Genomic DNA, 21,013 nt, shown 5'->3' with positions numbered 1-21,013 from the left:
TGTGTTTCACGTCATCAGCTCGGCACCCTGTATAAATAACTCATCAACTGTGACTGTATCCAGTTAGTATTGTGATAATATACGTACAGTGCATTCGGGAAAGTATTCAGACCCCTTGACTTTTTCCACATTTTGTTACATTACAGCCTTATTCTAATATGGATTAACTTTTTTTTCTCTCCCTCATCAATCTACACACAATACCCCATAATGACATCACAATACCCCATAATGACAAAGCAAAAACTCTTTTTAGACTTTTTTTTCTTCAAATGTATTAAAAATTAAAAATATAATTTACATAAGTATTTAGACCCTTTGTTGAAGCACCTTTGGCAGCGATTACAGCCTTGAGTCTTCTTGGGTATGACGCTACAAGCTTGGCACACCTGTATTTGGGGAGTTCCTCCCATTCTTCTCTGCAGATCCTCTCAAGCTCTGTCAGGTTGGATGGGAAGCGTTGCTGCACAGCTATTTTCAGGTCTCTCCAGAGATGTTCGATCGGGTTCAAGTCCGGGCTCTGGCTGGGCCATTCAAGGACATTCAGAGACTTGTCCCAAAGCCCCTCCTGCGTTGTCTTGACTGTGTGCTTAGGGTCATTGTCCTGTTGGAAGGTGAACCTTCACCCCATTCTGAGGTCCTGAGTGCTCTGGAGCAGGTTTTCATGAAGGATCGCTCTGTACTTTGCCTCGATCCTGACTAGTCTCCCAGTCCCTGCCACTGAAAAACATCCCCACAGCATGATGCTGCCTCAACCATGCTTCACCGTAGGGATGGTGCCAGGTTTCCTCCAGACGTGACACTTGGCATTCAGGCCAAAGAGTTCAATCTCGGTTTCATCAGACCAGAGAATCTTGTTTCTCATGGTCTGAGAGTTTTTAGGTGCCTTTTTGGCAAACTCCAAGCAGGCTGTCATGAGCCTTTTACTGAGGAGTGGCTTCTGTCTGGCCACTACCATAAAGGCCTGATTGGTGGAGTGCTGCAGAGTTGGTTGTCCTTCTGGAAGGTTCTCCCATCTCCACAGAGGAACTCAGGAGCTCTGTCAGAGTGACCATTGGGTTCTTGGTCACCTCCCTGACCAAGGCCCTTCTCCCCTGATTGCTCAGTTTGGCTGGGCGGCCAGCTCTAGGAAGAGTCTTGGTGGTTAAAAAATGATTGGGAACCTTCAATACTGCAGAAATGTTTTGGTTTCCTTCCCCAGATCTGTGCCTCGACACAATCCTGTCTCGGAGCTCTACGGACAATTCCTTCGACCTCATGGCTTGGTTTTTGCTTAGACATGCACTGTGCCTTTCCAGATCATGTCCAATCAATAGAATTTACCACAGGTGGACTCCAAGTTGTAGAAACATCTCAAGGATGATCAATGGAAACAGGATTATTCTGAGCTCAATTTCGAGTCTCATAGCAAAGGGTCTGGTCTGTATACTTATGTAAATAAGTTATTTCTGTTTATTTATTTTTTAAGACATTTGCAAACATTTCTAAAAACCTGTTTTCCCTTTGTCATTATGGGGTATTGTGTGTAGATTGGTGAGTATTTTTGTTTCTTTAATCAATTTTAGAATAAGGCTGTAACATAACAGAATGTGGGGGGAAAAAATCAAGGAGTCTGAATACTTTCGGAATGCACTGTATGTCCCTTATGAGTACCGGTAGCCTAATTTAATTCATATGATTTATTATTGGCAATCTCATCAACTGGTGTTACTGCTGATATTGTTTACAAGGTATTATAATGTTTTATGAAGGCATGACTGTATCCATCACAATATTGATGTGAACGTGTCCTGTTGGCCAGCGTTCAGTGTACACTGTTTGGTACAGTAACCAGGACTGTGTTGACTCAGGAGTAGAGGTTTTAACACTGACTACAATACCTGACATCTATGAAAGGACACTACAGGACAACCATGGGTCTGTCTGTTTGGTTTTGTGTTTGTTTCATTATTTCCGTACACATTGATTACCTCTCCATGAGGAGTAGAAAGTAGTGTGGTCCCGTTTGTTTTACCATATACTGTGACATCAGCACGGTGCTGTGGGAACAGAGTCCCCCCCCGGCGGCGGTGCTGTGGGAACAGAGTCCCCCCCCGGCGGCGGTGCTGTGGGAACAGAGTCCCCCCCCGGCGGCGGTGCTGTGGGAACAGAGTCCCCCCCCGGCGGCGGTGCTGTGGGAACAGAGTCCCCCCCCGGCGGCGGTGCTGTGGGAACAGAGTCCCCCCCCGGCTAAGCGGACCGGTGTTTGTACGGTCGTTGTTACTTAACATGAATGTCATTTACAGGAGGCTTCATTGCTCATCCAGAAGAGATTTATGGTGGTTCTGCTGCGCTGCTACAGAACCTGGGAGGAGAGACACTCACTCACTCACATGGGCTCTGGTCTAACGTAGTGCATTGAATAGGGCTCTGGTCTAACGTAGTGCAGTAAACAGGGCTCTGGTCTAATATAGTGTAGTAAACAGGGAATAGGGCTCTGGTCTAATGTAGTACAGTAAACAGGGAATAGTGCTCTGGGCTAACGTAGTGCTGTAAACAGGGAATAGGGCTCTGGTCTAATGTAGTACAGTAAACAGGGAATAGGGCTCTGGTCTAATGTAGTGTAGTAAACAGGGAATAGGGCTCTGGTCTAATGTAGTACAGTAAATGGGGAATAGGGCTCTGGTCTAATGTAGTGCAGTAAACAGGGAATAGGGCTCTGGTCTAACGTAGTGCAGTAAACAGGGCTCTGGTCTAATGTAGTGCAGTAAACAGGGAATAGGGCTCTGGTCTAATGTAGTGCAGTAAACAGGGCTCTGGTCTAATATAGTGTAGTAAACAGGGAATAGGGCTCTGGTCTAACGTAGTGCATTGAATAGGGCTCTGGTCTAATGTAGTACAGTAAACAGGGAATAGGGCTCTGGTCTAACGTAGTGCATTGAATAGGGCTCTGGTCTAACGTAGTGCAGTAAACAGGGCTCTGGTCTAATGTAGTGCAGTAAACAGGGAATAGGGCTCTGGTCTAATATAGTGTAGTAAACAGGGAATAGGGCTCTGGTCTAATGTAGTACAGTAAACAGGGAATAGGGCTCTGGTCTAATGTAGTGTAGTAAACAGGGAATAGGGCTCTGGTCTAACGTAGTGCAGTGAATAGGGCTCTGGTCTAATGTAGTACAGTAAACAGGGAATAGGGCTCTGGTCTAACGTAGTGCAGTGGAATAGGGCTCTGGTCTAACGTAGTGCAGTAAACAGGGCTCTGGTCTAATGTAGTGCAGTAAACAGGGAATAGGGCTCTGGTCTAATGTAGTGTAGTAAACAGGGAATAGGGCTCTGGTCTAATGTAGTACAGTAAACAGGGAATAGGGCTCTGGTCTAATGTAGTGTAGTAAACAGGGAATAGGGCTCTGGTCTAATGTAGTGCAGTAAACAGGGAATAGGGCTCTGGTCTAATGTAGTGCAGTAAACAGGGCTCTGGTCTAATATAGTGTAGTAAACAGGGAATAGGGCTCTGGTCTAATGTAGTGCAGTAAACAGGGAATAGGGCTCTGGTCTAACGTAGTGCAGTAAACAGGGCTCTGGTCTAATGTAGTGCAGTAAACAGGGAATAGGGCTCTGGTCTAATGTAGTGCAGTAAACAGGGCTCTGGTCTAATATAGTGTAGTAAACAGGGAATAGGGCTCTGGTCTAATATAGTGTAGTAAACAGGGAATAGGGCTCTGGTCTAACGTAGTACAGGGAATAGGGCTCTGGTCTAACGTAGTACAGGGAATAGGGCTCTGGTCTAACGTAGTACAGGGAATAGGGCTCTGGTCTAACGTAGTGCAGTAAACTGGGTATAGGGCTCTGGTCTAAAGTAGTGTAGTAAACAGGGAATAGGGCTCTGGTCTAAAGTAGTACAGGGAATAGGGCTCTGGTCTAACGTAGTGTAGTAAACAGGGAATAGGGTGCCAGTCTCAGCCCTATATGTGTCCAACAGAATCACAGAACTGTCTGTTCATCTATCAGGTGTTTTGTTAGGCAGTTTCTCAGTGGCCTTTAGCAGCGGTTTCCCCTCTCTAGTAGTAATAATAACCGCCTTCACACCGTGGTGGCGTCCCACACACCACACTATCCTCTATATACAGGGGCTCTGGTAGGAGTTAGTGCTCTATATATGGGATTGGGTGCCATTTGGGACGAAGGCTGTGGGATTTATTTGCATGCGGGGAGCTGCTATTGCAGTTTATCTCTTTCTAGATGCTGCCATGCTGTGATGGGTTGTTAAAGGCTCCCCTTTACTTCAGTGGATTGGACGGTTTTAACGGTTGTGTTTCAACACCATTTCTATGCTAATGCTGTGGGTGGTGAGTTGCTGTGTGTTCTGTGTGTGGCTGGCTACATTGTGTTGGTGTAGCCTTCTCTTACCTTCCACCTGCTGTGTCAGGCTAACAGTCTACTGGTCTCTTAGGACCAATTGGGGGGGAGCGCGAGAGAGACTCTCAATTCCAATAACCCATCTTAGCCTCCCCTCGTTTTCGAGTGTCCCTCGGTGGGGGAGTGTCCCTCAAACGGAGCATTTAGTCGTAGGGAGAGATAAATAACCCTATGGAATGGGACATCACTCATGCACAGCAGAAGCCGCCAAAGGATTGCTTACCTCGCAATTCATTGAAGACGAGCCTTGTGTTTTTCACAATGCCAGTACTGACGGCAGTAATAGCTTTCCTTATACATTATTTCTCATGCAACAACACATACTTACCATATGAGAAACAAATGAGAACCGCAGAACAATAATGTGCCCTCTGGCTGTGGTTCAATGTGGAGTAGTAATGTAGCTGTCCTCTGGCTGTGGTTCAATGTGGAGTAGTAATGTATTCATCCTCTGGCTGTGGTTCAATGTGGAGTAGTAATGTATTCATCCTCTGGCTGTGGTTCAATGTGGAGTAGTAATGTAGTCATCTGGCTGTGGTTCAATGTGGAGTAGTCATCTGGCTGTGGTTCAATCTGGAGTAGTAATGTACCGGTTCAGAGTAGTAATGAGCTGTCCTCTGGCTGTGGTTCAATGTGGAGTAGCATCTGGCTTCAGTGTTCAATTGGAGTAGTAATGTAGCCGTCCTCTGGCTGTGGTTAATTGGAGTAGTAATGTAGCCTCCTCTGGCTGTGGTTCAATGTGGAGTAGTAATGTAGCCATCCTCTGGCTGTGGTTCAATGTGGAGTAGTAATGTACCCATCCTCTGGCTGTGGTTCAATGTGGAGTAGTAATGTAGCCGTCCTCTGGCTGTGGTTCAATGTGGAGTAGTAATGTAGTCATCCTCTGGCTGTGGTTCAATGTGGAGTAGTAATGTAGCCGTCCTCTGGCTGTGGTTCAATGTGCAGTCGTAATGTAGTCATCCTCTGGCTGTGGTTCAATGTGGAGTTGTACTGAAGCAGGACTTTTATTTCATAATAGTAGTTTGACAGTTGCATTTCCTTCACTCTGTAATTTTCTGCAATTTCTTGGGGATTAATGATTAACCAGTTGAAGCAATTAAAACCACTGTTCTGAACTATTATTTATACCAAACGTTTTAGGGTCCATACAGATGGGCCACACAGCTCCATAGGCATACAGCTCTTTTCATCATCAACTACACAATACGCTAGAAAATAGTTGGCTACGTTACAAACCTCTTCAATCTCCAACGTTACTACAATGGTTACTTCAGCTACGTTACAAACATCTTCAATCTCCAACGTTACTGCAATAGTTACTTCAGCTACGTTACAAACATCTTCAATCTCCAACGTTACTACAATAGTTACTTCAGCTACGTTACAAACATCTTCAATCTCCAACGTTACTACAATGGTTACTTCAGCTACGTTACAAACATCTTCAATCTCCAACGTTACTACAATAGTTACTTCAGCTACGTTACAAACATCTTCAATCTCCGTTACCACAATAAAGAACAATGACTAGTGTTTGACTTTGAAACATGTTTTAATGAACAGCAAGGCAAGCTTACAACATTGTTCATTCAATTTGTAGTAAATGCTTTAGCTAAATTCTTTACATCCACTGGTTCACAAGATGACAGCTTGGTTTGCTGGTTTATTGAAGTACCATACTATAATAATTTCCATTAAAATTTACAAAAATGTAATTTCTCTGGCAAGAATTTTGCTAAGACTGTCTGGGAGGGATCTAAGTGAGGAGGGGAATATGGAAAACTAGCTTTTATTGGCAGAGAGGTTTGGAAATCTTTTTGTTATTGGTCTATTAACTAATTTACCGCATTGTGATGTCACCATGGGAAGCCGAAACTCCCGCCCATGCCAACCTGCTGATTAGTTTATTTCAACTAGAAACTATCAGGAAATAAAACTGATCAAATGTTTTCACTCTTTTACAGTGTTAGTTTCATCAGCTGTTGTACAATATGATATTTATTTATTTCACCTTTTATTTAACCAGGTAGGCTAGTTGAGAACAAGTTCTCATCTGCAACTGCGACCTGGCCAAGATAAAGCATAGCAAACACATCAGTTGTACATTATGATATGAAACACTGAATTTGGACCACACTGGGCCTTTAAACAACACAAATTACAGTTCATTCAAATGTCAACCTTCCATAGAGCAAGCTAAATGTATAGCTAGCTGGCTAATGTTAGCTAGTCGGATTTTCCTAAATGAACTTGATTAATGACAAATAAAAATGCATAACCGTTTGTCTATACATTAACATATTCCTGTTAAATGTACATAATTATTTGCATGATTTGTTATGAAGTTATAATTACTTATATTTGCTTCCATCCTAGTATAGGCATACTCCTCCACAGATAAAAGCCCATTACAATCAGCTTTCATTAGTAATCAACCTTTTCCCAAATATCAATTAGGAATGTTTCTGAATTGGCACCAGGAGTCTGGAGGAGTTGCAGAATGACCCTCCTTTTGTTCTTCACTTTTTAATCCTCGACCCGCCTGTCTCTTTTCTCATTTTCTCTCCTGGCCGGAGTGGCAATAGGCCACCCATTATACTCATATAAATGGCACCTTATTCCCTATGAAGTGCACTACTTTCTAAAGTACTTTATAGGGAAGGGGGTGTCGTTTGGGATGGAGCCTCACTCTCTCCTCTGCTTTAAATGAGCCAAACTGAGCACAGTTGAGTTTATTTGAAATAGCTCTGAATATTAAAATCCCAGAGTATATTACAGCTGGCAGAGGTTTTTAATGAGTTGCACGCCTTAACAACTGCTTTGTTGGTTTTCTGGGACTGCAGGACTATTCAAACAGGCAAATTAACTTCATCACACTACTGTCCCAAATGTGACCCTATTCCCTATATAGTGTACATCTTTTGGAGTAGTGCACTATAAAGGGAATAGGCTACCATTTTGCCAGATGGCGTTTTTTTATTTTTCATTAGCATCATCGCTAACGGCTACAGAAAGTGGTAGACAAACGGGCACACACAGACAGGGGCATTCCTGTGACCTGGCCTCTTCAGGAATTTGAAGGAATTTATTCATCACTGACTTATTTTGTTCATGTTTTATGATCATCTATGGAAAGTAATAGAATTTTCTAATAAGTTCAATACATTTAGTTGATGTCCTGCTAAGTTCAATACATTTAGGTGATGTCCTGCTAACTTCAATACGTTTAGGTGATGTCCTGCTAACTTCAATACGTTTAGGTGATGTCCTGCTAACTTCAATCACTTCAATACGTTTAGGTGATGTGCTATTTAATATGATCAAAGAATTGCTTCAATACATTTAGGTGATGTGCTACTTGCTTCAATACATTTAGGTGATGTGCTACTTGCTTCAATACATTTAGGTGATGTGCTACTTGCTTCAATACATTTAGGTGATGTGCTACTTGCTTCAATACATTTAGGTGATGTGCTACTTGCTTCAATACATTTAGGTGCTATTGTTAATACTTTAGGTGATGTGCTACTTGTTCAATACATTTAGGTGATGTGCTACTTGCTTCAATACATTTAGGTGATGTGCTACTTGCTTCAATACATTTAGGTGATGTTCTACTTGCTTCAATACATTTAGGTGATGTGCTACTTGCTTCAATACATTTAGGTGATGTGCTACTTGCTTCAATACATTTAGGTGATGTGCTACTTGCTTCAATACATTTAGGTGATGTCCTACTTGCTTCAATACATTTAGGTGATGTCCTACTTGCTTCAATGCATTTAGGTGATGTCCTACTAGCTTCAATAGTTAAATGTTTTAATGTTGAATTCCGTTGTAATGTTTGGATTCCGTAATTCCGTCCGCGTTCTCCGCAACGCAGATCTTTATAGGGCCCTACATTTGGGACACGACCCCTGTTTGAACCCACTGTATGATATGCATAACACTAGTCACTGAGCCTACCTACTCTAGTACAGGGATGTTACTGAACGAAGTGTGTTATGTTTCCGCAAGCAGCAGACAGTGTTTCCCCGTGCTACGTCCCGATGTGAAGCAACCATTGTCACACCTGGTGTTTTTTTTACGTGTTAAATGTTTAGTCTGTTAAGAGTCCCTATTCAATTTCCAGGAAAAATCAATAGAGCTCTTCAATAATTCATGGAGGGACAAGTCCTAGTGGGGATCATCTTAACCATAGCAAAGACTCTCCTCATGTCCCAAATGGCAGCCTGTTTCCTATTTAGTGCACTACTTTTGACCAGAGCCCTGTGGACTATAAAGGGAATAGGGTGCCATTTGGGACACTACCACTGGCTGTGGGGCTGTTAGCACTAGAAGTAGTCTACTCCACACATCAGCCAGACACTAACAACACACAGTTAAGTCCTGTGACTTGTAGTAGTCTACAGGCTGGATCTGAGTACAGCTTAGTGAAGGACTGTTAAGGGCTTCTGTAGAGGTCTACAGGCTGGATCTGAGTACAGCTTAGTGAAGGACTGTTAAGGGCTTCTGTAGAGGTCTACAGGCTGGATCTGAGTACAGCTTAGTGAAGGACTGTTAAGGGCTTCTGTAGAGGTCTACAGGCTGGATCTGAGCACAGCTTAGTGAAGGACTGTTAAGTGGTTGACACAATATTGGATTCTGTAATGGCAGAATCCAATACTGGACAAGCTTGTTCCCTGAGACCAGTGACTCTCTGAGCTTCTCTTCCAGACAAGCTTGTTCCCTGAGACCGGAGACGCCACTTTCACTGGGGGCGTGGGATTTTATCATTGGAATGTGATACAAAAAGAAGCAACGGTGTGCTTTAGGACCATGCGGAGGCCTCTGAGCGGTTGGGGAGGCTGTTTGGAGTGTTTATCCGACTGGATAAAAAAAATATATATAATAATTATGTCACCCCCCCACTTCTAAACCAAAGTTTCGGCCCTGAAACCACCAACTCTTGGAGCTTCTCTTCCAGACTAGTCTCATGATGAGTCATATCTCACTTATTGTAATTTCTCTCGCTCTTTCTCTTTCTGTCCTCCCCATTAGGTCGACCACAGATGCCTCCCTCCTCCAGGTCAGCCCCCACAGCAGAGCTATGTCCCAGTCCTTTGAGAACCTGCTAGATGATGCCACCTTCGGACTTATTACGGTACAACCTGCACATCCTAGTCTAGAACCTGCCTCCTCACGCCCTAGTCTACACCTGCCTCCTCAAACCCTAGTCTACACCTGCCTCCTCACACCCTAGTCTAGAACCTGCCTCCTCACACCCTAGTCTAGAACCTGCCTCCTCACACCCTAGTCTAGAACCTGCCGCCTCACACCCTAGTCTAGAACCTGCCGCCTCACACCCTAGTCTAGAACCTGCCGCCTCACACCCTAGTCTAGAACCTGCCGCCTCACACCCTAGTCTAGAACCTGCCGCCTCACACCCTAGTCTAGAACCTGCCGCCTCACACCCTATTCTAGAACCTGCCGCCTCACACCCTATTCTAGAACCTGCCGCCTCACACCCTAGTCTAGAACCTGCCGCCTCACACCCTAGTCTAGAACCTGCCGCCTCACAGCCCTAGTCTAAGAACACTGGCCGCCTCACACCGCTAGAGTGTGTTCTAGAACCTGCCGGACTAAGGTTCTCCCAGCCGGTGACTATAGTGTTTGCGGGCCGGTCAAAGGAGTTTGTTCAGCAGCGGTAACAAACTGTTATTCTGAGCAGGCCGGTGACTTAATGAGTTTGTTCTGAGCAGGCCGGTGACTAAATGAGTTTGTTCTGAGCAGGCCGGTGACTTAATGAGTTTGTTCTGAGCAGGACGGTGACTTAATGAGTTTGTTCTGAGCAGGCCGGTGACTTAATGAGTTTGTTCTGAGTAGGCCGGTGACTAAATGAGAGCAGCACATTTTGTTGGTTTGTTTTGAGGCCTCTCTGAAAGCCAGGGTAGGAGATATTAACTCTGTCCCAAATGGCACCCTATTCCCTTTATAGTCCATAGGGCTCTGGTCAAAATTGGTGCACTATATAGGGAATAGGGCTCTGGTCTAAAGTAGTGCACTATATAGGGAAAGGGGCTCTGGTCTAAAGTAGTGCACTATATAGCGAATAGGGTGCCATTTGGGACGCAGACATGTTCTGAATAGGGGAGAACTGGGTAATAAAGGATGGGGGTTACAGGGGGGTACATGTTCTGAACAGGGGAGATCTGGGTAATAAAGGATGGGGGTTACAGGGGGTACGTGCTCTGAATAGGGGAGAACTGGGTAATAAAGGATGGGGGTTACAGGGGGTACATGCTCTGAATAGGGGAGAACTGGGTAATAAAGGATGGGGGTTACAGGGGGTACATGCTCTGAATAGGGGAGAACTGGGTAATAAAGGATGGGGGTTACAGGGGGTACATGCTCTGAACAGGGGAGAACTGGGTAATAAAGGATGGGGGTTACGGGGTGGGTACATGCGCTGAACAGGGGAGAACTGGGTAATAAAGGATGGGGGTTACAGGGGGGTACATGCTCTGAATAGGGGAGAACTGGGTAATAAAGGATGGGGGTTACAGGGGGTACATGCTCTGAATAGGGGAGATCTGGGTAATAAAGGATGGGGGTTACAGGGGGGTACATGCTCTGAATAGGGGAGAACTGGGTAATAAAGGATGGGGGTTACAGGGGGGTACATGCTCTGAATAGGGGAGAACTGGGTAATAAAGGATGGGGGTTACAGGGGGGTACATGCTCTGAATAGGGGAGAACTGGGTAATAAAGGATGGGGGTTACAGGGGGGTACATGCTCTGAATAGGGGAGAACTGGGTAATAAAGGATGGGGGTTACAGGGGGGTACATGCTGTGAATAGGGGAGAACTGGGTAATAAAGGATGGGGGTTACAGGGGGGTACATGCTCTGAATAGGGGAGAACTGGGTAATAAAGGATGGGGGTTACAGGGGGATACATGCTCTGAACAGGGGAGATCTGGGTAATAAAGTTTGTACGCCATCAGCACCAGGCTACATGGCCAGCAGACAGAGGGAATAGTTGTCAGGAGTTGTTTTTAGGTCGCCTCAGGGACTTTTAATTGGATCATTAATCTATTGTCCTTCTCGTTGACATTTTGACTCTTGTAATAAAAATATTTTTCTGTTTGAAATAGAACCTCCGTCAGCGCAGGTCTTAGTGTTATCCTTTATAATTAAAAGTGGGCCGTGCCTCTGCTCTCTCCAAAGGAACCGGGGCATGTTGTTAACGACGTCTGGTAATGCGTAGTGGGCAGATAACAGGCCTAACTGTAGTTGCACATTGTTTTACATCCCGACTGCGTTATGGAATAGCAGCTACATCTCATAGACATTAGCTTGGCTGCTGAGGCTGCCTGGCTGAGTGAGAGTACTGTACTCATTATCATTAAGGTTCAGGGTGCCTCCCTCCCTCCCAGCCCAGCCTCCTCTCTCCTGCCCTAGATCAGTTTTACAGGAGCCATTTAGTAAAGCAGGGATTGTGGAGGAGAAGCTAATGAGCCTTGACTTGCTAATAACATTGGGTGGCCTCTCTTCACAAAGGGGTTAACGCTGCTGGAATATTGTTTTCTAATGCGACTCTAAAAAATCCAATTGCGAAGATGAATGAGCAGCGTCTCAGCCGGCCGGTAACCAACGGCAGGAGAAATAGATTGGCCTCTTTTCTGTAAAGTCTTTGATTCCTGTGGTACTTTTGTAGCGAGAGTATAAAAAAAAATGAGTCCTTGAAGCATTAGTTTTCTTGGTGATGTGATATTGTAGGCTTTTACTTCTTCATCGTAAGAGTACGCAGTCTGGAGAGTTGAAAGTGTTTCAGGCAGTGGGAGGCCGGGGGAGGGTACTAGGTTGGGAATCTGAGATGATAACCAATGCTGTTGTGCTCTTGAGATGCTTTCCCCGTTGCTTTTGATGAAAATCGAAAGTTAAAATGTGCAGTAAATCATCTAGCTGTGGGTACTTCCAAATGTAACATTTCACACCTGTGATTAGGTGAAAATAGCACATAGCTAAAATAAGCCCTTGTCATCTTAGTGCTTATAATGAGACTGCAGCTAAACTACATCTGTCTGGTGCCACAGCGTTAACAATGACCTCCTTCATGACCCCTATCTTCCCTGTCATCCCTCTTCTCCTCTCTCCTCTCCCTCTCTCCCGCTCTACTCCTCTCTTGTCCCCGCAATCCTCTTCCTTTTTCCTCTTCTCTCTCTCTCCCCTGTTCTGCTTTACTCCCTCTCTCCTCCCTCTCCCCCAACAGAGGTTTTCTCAGGACCCAGTCACCACTACTCTGGGCGGTTTCTCCAGGGTGACCAACTACCTGTTTGATGCGCTCCGGGGTCCAGACACGGAGCTACTGCAGCAGAGGCCTGTCGGGGAGGTGGCTGACCTGCTGAATGAGGCCATACCTGGACTGGACATCAACCAGCAGGAGGAACCAGGCTTTGAGGTTATCACCAGGGTGAGTCAGAGTAGACACTGGGAATGAACGCACACACACACACACACACACACACACACACACACTCTGGAACTGGAAAATGGCGGTGGAAGAAATGGCAGCAGTTTTACAGTCTCCTAACCAATTGGGCTACTATGTGTTTTTTTAAAAGCGTTATTTGTAACTTATTTTGTACATAAAGTTTCTGCCACCGTATCTTATGGCAAAAAAGAGCTTCTGGATATCAGGACAGCGATCACTCACCTCGGATTAGACCAAGATTTCTTTCTGCAACAAGCAGACAAACAGGACATTCTCCGAACACCCGACAAGGCCAACATCCCAGTTACTTGCAAGAGGAAGAGACGCGGGTACAGAGGACACAGAGCGGGATGCCTTGGGAGGATCCGCAGAAGGTGCGTGGCAAAGCTGCCGTTACCGTAAATATTACTCGCCAACGTGCAATCATTGGACAATAAATTAGACGAGGTACGATCACGAATATCCTACCAACGGGACATCAAAAACTGTAATATCCTATGTTTCCTGGAATCGTGGCTGAAAGATGACATGGATATTCAGCTAGTGGGATATACGCTGCATCGGCAAGATAGAACCGCATACTCCGGTAAAACGAGGGGGGGGCGGTCTGTGCATATTTGTAAACAACAGCTGGAGCATCGAAATCTAAGGAAGTCTCTAGATTTTGCTCGCCTGAAGTAGAGTATATTGTGATAAATTGCAGGCCACACTACTTGCCTAGAGAGTTTAAAGCTATACTTTTCATGGCTGTTTATTTACCGCCACAGACAGATGCTGGCACTAAGACTGCACTCAGTCAGCTGTATAAGGAAATAAGCAAACAGGAAACCACTCACCCAGAGGTGGCGCTCCTAGTGGCCAGAGACTTTAATGCAGGGAAACTTAAATCAGTTCTACCAAATTTCTATCAACATGTTAAATGTGCAACCAGAGGGAAAAAAATTCTAGATCACCTGTACTCCACACACAGAGACGTGTACAAAGCTCTCCCTCGCCCTCCATTTGGTAAATCCAACCACAACTCTATCCTCCTGATTTCCGCTTACAAGCAAAAATTAATGCAGGAAGCACCAGTGACTCGGTCTATAAAAAAAGTGGTCAGATGAAGCAGATGCTAAAATACAGGACTGTTTTGCTAGCACAGACTGGAACATGTTCCGGGATTCTTCCGATGGCATTGAGGAGTACACCACATCAGTCACTGGCTTTATCAATAAGTGCATCGAGGACGTCGTCCCCACAGTGACTGTACGTACATACCACAACCAGAAGCCATGGATTACAGGTAACATTCGCACTGAGCTAAAGGGTAGCACTGCCGTTTTCAAGGTGCGGGACTCTAACCCGGAAGCTTATAAGAAATCCTGCTATGCCCTGCGACGAACCATCAAACAGGCAAAGCGACAATACAGGGCTAAGATTGAATCATACTACACCGGCTCCGACGCTCGTCTTATGTGGCAGGGCTTGCGACACGAGCCTACCAGACGAGCTAAATCACTTCTATGCTCGCTTTGAGGCAAGCAACACTGAGGCATGTATGAGAGCATCAGCTGTTCCGGACGACTGTGTGATCACGCTCTTTGTAGCTGACGAGAGTAAGACCTTTAAACAGGTCAACATTCACAAGGCTGCGGGGCCAGACATATTACCAGGACGTGTGCTCTGGGCATGTGCTGGCCAACTGGCAGGTGTCTTCACTGACATTTTCAACATGTCACTGATTGAGTCTGTAATACCAACATGTTTCAAGCAGACCCCCATAGTCCCTGTGCCCAAGAACACAAAGGCAACCTGCCTAAATGACTACAGACCCGTAGCACTCACGTCCGTAGCCATGACGTGCTTTGAAAGGCTGGTAATGGCTCACATCAACACCATTATCCCAGAAACCCTAGACCCACTCCAATTTGCATACCGCCCAAACAGATCCACAGATGATGCAAACTCTATTGCACTCCACACTGCCCTTTCCCACCTGGACAAAAGGAACACCTATGTGAGAATGCTGTTCATTGACTACAGCTCAGCGTTCAACACCATAGTACCCTCAAAGCTCATCAATAAGCTAAGGATCCTGGGACTAAACACCTCCCTCTGCAACTGGATCCTGGACTTCCTGATGGGCCACCCCCAGGTGGTGAGGGTATGTAGCAACACATCTGCCACACTGATCCTCAACACGGGGGCCCCTCAGAGGAGCGTGCTCAGTCCCCTCCTGTACTCCCTGTTCACCCACGACTGCATGGCCAGGCACGACTCCAACACCATCATTAAGTTTGCAGACGACACAGCAGTGGTAGGCCTGATCACCGACAACGACGAGACAGCCTATAGGGAGGAGGTCAGAGACCTGGTCGGGTGGTGCCAGAATAACAACCTATCCCTCAACGTAACCAAGACTAAGGAGATGATTGTGGACTTCAGGAAAAGGAGGACCAAGCATTTTTCAGTCTTTTTACTGTTGTTTTTTTCTTTACTTACCTATTGTTCACCTAATACCTTTTTTGCACTATTGGTTAGAGCCTGTAAGTAAGCATTTCACTGTAAGGTCTACACCTGTTGTATTCGGCACATGTGACAAATAAACTTTGATTTGAGTTGACCTGTCTTGGTGATAAACACAGGCTTAGGAAACACATACAGGTGATCAGATCTGACAGTGTTTAACGTCTCCAGAACCACATCAACATGACCTACTGTAGCAATCTTCTGAGATGTGAAGCACGGCTGCTTACTGCCTAGTGCCCACCAGTCTCACTGGCTAGATGGGACTCTCAGCCTGGACCCGAGCAGACTGGCTAGATGGGACTCTCAGCCTGGACCCGAGCAGACTGGCTAGATGGGACTCTCAGCCAGGACCCGAGCAGACTGGCTAGATGGGACTCTCAGCCAGGACAAGTGTAGACTGGCAAGACGAGACTCTCAGACTGGCTAGATGGGACTCTCAGCCAGGACCAGTGCAGACTGGCTAGATGGTACTCTGACAGAAGTTCCCTTTTTCCTCACACACACAGCTCTACCGTCTGTCTCCATTAAACCAGGAGGTTGTGGTAACAGCCACCCAGTTCCTCTCTAATTGCCTCTGTTTTAATTAGAAGTGACCCTCTGCTCTCAGCGTTGCCAAGGCAACCTGTGCTGCTAGCTAGCCTCCTCTCCTCTCCACAGGTGTGGTTGAGTGTGATGTTGGATGACATGTGCCTTGCTAAACATAGAAATAGTCACCACACACAACCCACTCAGTGGAATGGCACCCAGAGTGGAACGGCAAAATGTCACACTTGCTGTGCTTCTCAGAAATGTCTGGAAATGAGAAATCCACTTAAAAATGTTTGAACTTTGTTTCTCAGTAGGTCTGTAGGCCAGAGTGGGGACATGGGTAGACCTGTAGGCCAGAGTGGGGACATGGGTAGACCTGTAGGCCAGAGTGGGGACATGGGTAGACCTGTAGGCCAGAGTGGGGACATGGGTAGACCTGTAGGCCAGAGTGGGGACATGGGTAGACCTGTAGGCCAGAGTGGGGACATGGGTAGACCTGTAGGCCAGAGTGGGGACATGGGTAGACCTGTAGGCCAGAGTGGGGACATGGGTAGACCTGTAGGCCAGAGTGGGGACATGGGTAGACCTGTAGGCCAGAGTGGGGACATGGGTAGACCTGTAGTCCAGAGTGGGGACATGGGTAGGTCTGTAGTCCAGAGTGGGGACATGGGTAGGTCTGTAGTCCAGAGTGGGGACATGGGTAGGTCTGTAGTCCAGAGTGGGGACTTGGGTAGGTCTGTAGGCCAGAGTGGGGACATGGGTAGGTCTGTAGGCCAGAGTGGGGACATTGTTTCTAGACACCAGCTATATGCCTCCATCGCCGCCTCCCCTGGTTCTAATAACCATCTTCACTACAGTGCACCATCGCCGCCTCCCCCTGGTTCTAATAACCATCTTCACTACAGTGCACCATCGCCGCCTCCTCCTGGTTCTAATAACCATCTTCACTACAGTGCACCATCGCTGCCTCCCCCTGGTTCTAATAACTATCTTCACTACAGTGCACCATCGCCGCCTCCCCCTGGTTCTAATAACCATCTTCACTACAGTGCACCGTCGCCGCCTCCCCCTGGTTCTAATAACCATCTTCACTACAGTGCACCATCGCCGCCTCCCCCTGGTTCTAATAACCATCTTCACTACAGTGCACCATCGCCGCCTCCTCCTGGTTCTAATAACCATCTTCACTACAGTGCACCATCGCCGCCTCCCCCTGGTTCTAATAACCATCTAGGTGTTATTGTAATAGAGAACGTGTTCTCAGTAATCAATATATGAATAATAAATAAATATAGAGGCACTATCTTGGCCAGGCTGTAATAATATATGCCGTGAGGCAGCAGGTAGCCTAGCGGTTAAGAGTGTTGGACCAGTAACAGAAAGGTCGCTGGTTCGAATCCTCGAGCCGGCAAGGTGGACAAATCTGCCGTTCTGTCCTTATCCCCAACAACTGCTGCCCCCCCCCCCCCCGGCACCACTCTGATTCAGAGGGTTAAATGAGGAAGACACATTTCAGTTGTACAACTGACTAGGACTCCCCTTTCAACGTTAGGACTGTTTTCCTCAACTGACTAGGACTCCCCTTTCAACGTTAGGACTGTTTTCCTCAACTGACTAGGTCTCCCCTTTCAACGTTAGGACTGTTTTCCTCAACTGACTAGGTCTCCCCTTTCAACGTTAGGACTGTTTTCCTCAACTGACTAGGTCTCCCCTTTCAACGTTAGGACTGTTTTCCTCAACTGACTAGGTCTCCCCTTTCAACGCCTTTAAGTTAGGACTGTTTTCCTCAACTGACTAGGTCTCCCCTTTCAACGTTAGGACTGTTTTCCTCAACTGACTAGGTCTCCCCTTTCAACGTAGGACTGTTTTCCTCAACTGACTAGGTCTCCCCTTTCAGCGTTACGACTGTTTTCCTCAACTGACTACGTATCCCCTATCCCATTTAGCAGATGCTTTTATCAAACCAGACTTAGTCGTGTGCATACATTTTTACGTATGGGAGGCTCCAGCGAAAATCGAACCAACGACTCTTGGCTTTGCAAGCGCCATGTGTTTTCAATCTACCTGGTTTAAATAAAGGTTTATACATTATTTAAATAGATCTGTGGTGAGTAAATGGTAAATAAATTAGACCTCTTTCTCTCGCTCGCTCTCTCTCACTTCGATTGGCTGATGATGCAGAGTGTAACCTCTGAGTCGAGGAGGAATGCAACGCACGCCAGATTTTTTAATTAGATTTTGATTACATGAACCTCCTGGCTGGCCACTTTATTACCTTGTGGAAATCATTAGAAAAGAGGGAGAAAGATCAATAGTGTAAATATGCTACTTTACCTTTTAAAACAACCTCTGTATAAAGAGCCACACTATACGAAGTTGATCAGATATGCAGCTTTGAAGGTCCCCAAGAACACAGTGGCCTTCATCATTATTAAATGGAAGTAGTTTGGAACCACCAAGACTCTTCCAGGGGCTGGCCGCCCGGCCAAATTGAGCAAATGGGGTAGAAGGGCCTTGGTCAGGGAGGTGACCAAGAACCCGATGGTCACTCTGACAGAGCTCCACAGTTCCTGAAGGACAACCATCTCTGCAGCACTCCATCAATCAGGCCTTTATGGCGGAGTGGTCAGACAGAAGCCAATCCTCAGTAAAAGGCACATGACAGCCCGCTTGGAGTTTGCCAAAAGGTACCTAAAGGAATCTGACCATGAGAAACAAGATTCTCTGTTCTGATGAAACCAAGATTGAATTCTTTGGCCTGAATGCCAAGTGTCACATCTGAAGGAAACCTGGCACCATCCCTACGGTGAAACATGGTGGTGATAGCATCATGCTGTGGGGATGTTTTTCAGTGGCAGGGACCTCAGACTGGGGCGAAGGTTCACCTTCCAACAGGACGACCCATAAGCACACAGCCATGACAATGCAGGAGTGTCTTCGGGACAAGTCTCAATGTCTGAGTGGCCCAGCCAGAGCCCAGACATCTCTGGAGAGACCTGAAAATATCTGTGCAGCGACGCTCCCCATCGAACATGACAGAGCTTGAGAGGATCTGCAGAGAAGAATGGGAGGAACTCCCCAAATACAGGTGTGCCAAGCTTGTAGCTTCATACCCAAGAAGACTCAAGGCTGTAATTGCTGACAAAGATGCTTCAACAAAGTACGGAGTGAAGGGTCTGAATACTTATAGAAATGTCATATTTCAGTGTTTTATTTTTTATAATATTTTTTTCAAAAAATGTAAAGACTTGTTTTTGCTTTGTCATTATGGGGTATTGTGTATAGATTGATGACGGGGGGAAAAAATGATATGATCCATTTTAGAATAAGGCTGTAACGTAACAATGTGGAGAAAGTCAAGGGGTCTGAGTACTTTCTGAATCCACTGTATGTAGGAGCTTCGTGGACTCTCTCTTGTTCTGTTTATACAACCCACACCTTCAGCAAAATATTTTCACTGACATGAGAAAAGATATTCCTAAATCTCTTCCTAGTTATTTTCCAATGAAGGCGTAACAAAATAGCGCTATCTTGTGTATTGGCTGGCTGGATGTTGGATAGTTATGGTGCTGCACACACACACACACACACACACACACACACACATCCCTGCTTATCACAAAGCTCATGAATTATTGACTCCTATTTACAGTCCATCCTTCTCCCCCCCCCTTATCAGCCCTGTCCCCATGGAAACAGTTCTCCGCTTCGTAGCTTAGGCTTTAGTTAGTCTTTCTTCCTGGCTGGATCCGCTTCTTCTATCTCTATCTCTCTGAGCAGAACTGTTCAATTGACTTAAGTGGCTGAAATGAGGACAGAATGTAGTAGCTACGGTATTGTACCAGGTTGTTGGCCTGGCAAACAGACCATCACACAGCTGTCAATTGGACATGTGTGTAGGCTAGTACTGGACACAGAGTTATATGTGACATATACACACACACTTGAAATAGCTTTTTAAATGATTTCCATTTAAGCTTGGGGTTTTGTTGGATTTCAATGGGGGTCGTGACCCTCATGAGTTGGACTTGACACCCCTTATCCTGTCTGGTCTGTCTGGTCTCTCTGTTCAGTTTAAGGGCTTTATTGGCATGGGAAACATATGTTAACATTGCCAAAGCAAGTGAAATAGATAATTAACAATTTACAGTAAACATATGTCTATATACAGTGTTGTAATGATGTACAAATGGTTAAAATACAGAAGGGAAAATAAATAAACTTAAATATGGGTTGTATTTACAATGGTGTTTGTTCCTCACTGGTTGCCCTTTTCTTGTGGCAACAGGTCACAAATCTTGTTGCTGTGATGGCGCACTGTGGTATTTCACCCAGTAGATATGGGACTTTATCAAAATTGGGTTTGTGGATTTGTGTGATCTGAGGGAAATATGTCTCTCTAGTATGGTCATACATTTGGCAGGAGGTTAGGAAGTGCACCTCAGTTTCCACCTCTTTTTCTGCAACTGTGTACTCACTGTTTAGGGCAAAATAGCATTCTAGTTTGCTCTGTTTTTTTGTTAATTACTTGACACATTGAAAATGATCATCTTTTTGTTTTCTCATGATTTGGTTGGGTCTAATTGTGTTGATGTCCTGGGGCTCTGTGGGGTCTGTTTGTGTAAAGAGCCCCAGGACCAGCTTGTTTTCTATGGTGTCTCTATGGTCAGGCTGTGGTCACTGAGTCTGACCTTCCATGTTTTCTATGGTGTCTCTATGGCCAGGCTGTGGTCACTGAGTCTGACCTTCCATGTTTTCTATGGTGTCTCTATGGCCAGGCTGCGGTCACTGAGTCTGACCTTCCATGTTTTCTATGGTGTCTCTATGGCCAGGCTGTGGTCACTGAGTCTGACCTTCCATGTTTTCTATGGTGTCTCTATGGCCAGGCTGTGGTCACTGAGTCTGACCTTCCATGTTTTCTATGGTGTCTCTATGGCCAGGCTGTGGTCACTGAGTCTGACCTTCCATGTTTTCTATGGTGTCTCTATGGCCAGGCTGTGGTCACTGAGTCTGACCTTCCATGTTTTCTATGGTGTCTCTATGGCCAGGCTGTGGTCACTGAGTCTGACCTTCCATGTTTTCTATGGTGTCTCTATGGCCAGGCTGT

General features: G+C 45.8%; 1 protein-coding gene across 1 annotated transcript in view; it reads left to right on the top strand.

Annotated features, from left to right (window-relative positions):
• The window catches only part of LOC106594572 (TBC1 domain family member 15), a 67,847-nt gene that overhangs the window by 11,891 nt on the left and 34,943 nt on the right, over positions 1-21,013 (top strand). Inside the window, exons 6-7 of the mRNA XM_045722408.1 lie at positions 9,433-9,535; positions 12,646-12,846. Of these exons, the coding sequence (XP_045578364.1) occupies positions 9,433-9,535; positions 12,646-12,846 (304 nt within the window). The remainder of the gene's footprint in view (positions 1-9,432; positions 9,536-12,645; positions 12,847-21,013) is intronic.

The sequence above is a fragment of the Salmo salar genome, chromosome ssa07 (assembly GCF_905237065.1).
Source record: "Salmo salar chromosome ssa07, Ssal_v3.1, whole genome shotgun sequence".
NCBI classification, from domain to species: domain Eukaryota; kingdom Metazoa; phylum Chordata; class Actinopteri; order Salmoniformes; family Salmonidae; genus Salmo; species Salmo salar.
Note: the sequence above shows the minus strand (reverse complement) of the source record. Positions and strands in the feature narration are given on the sequence as shown.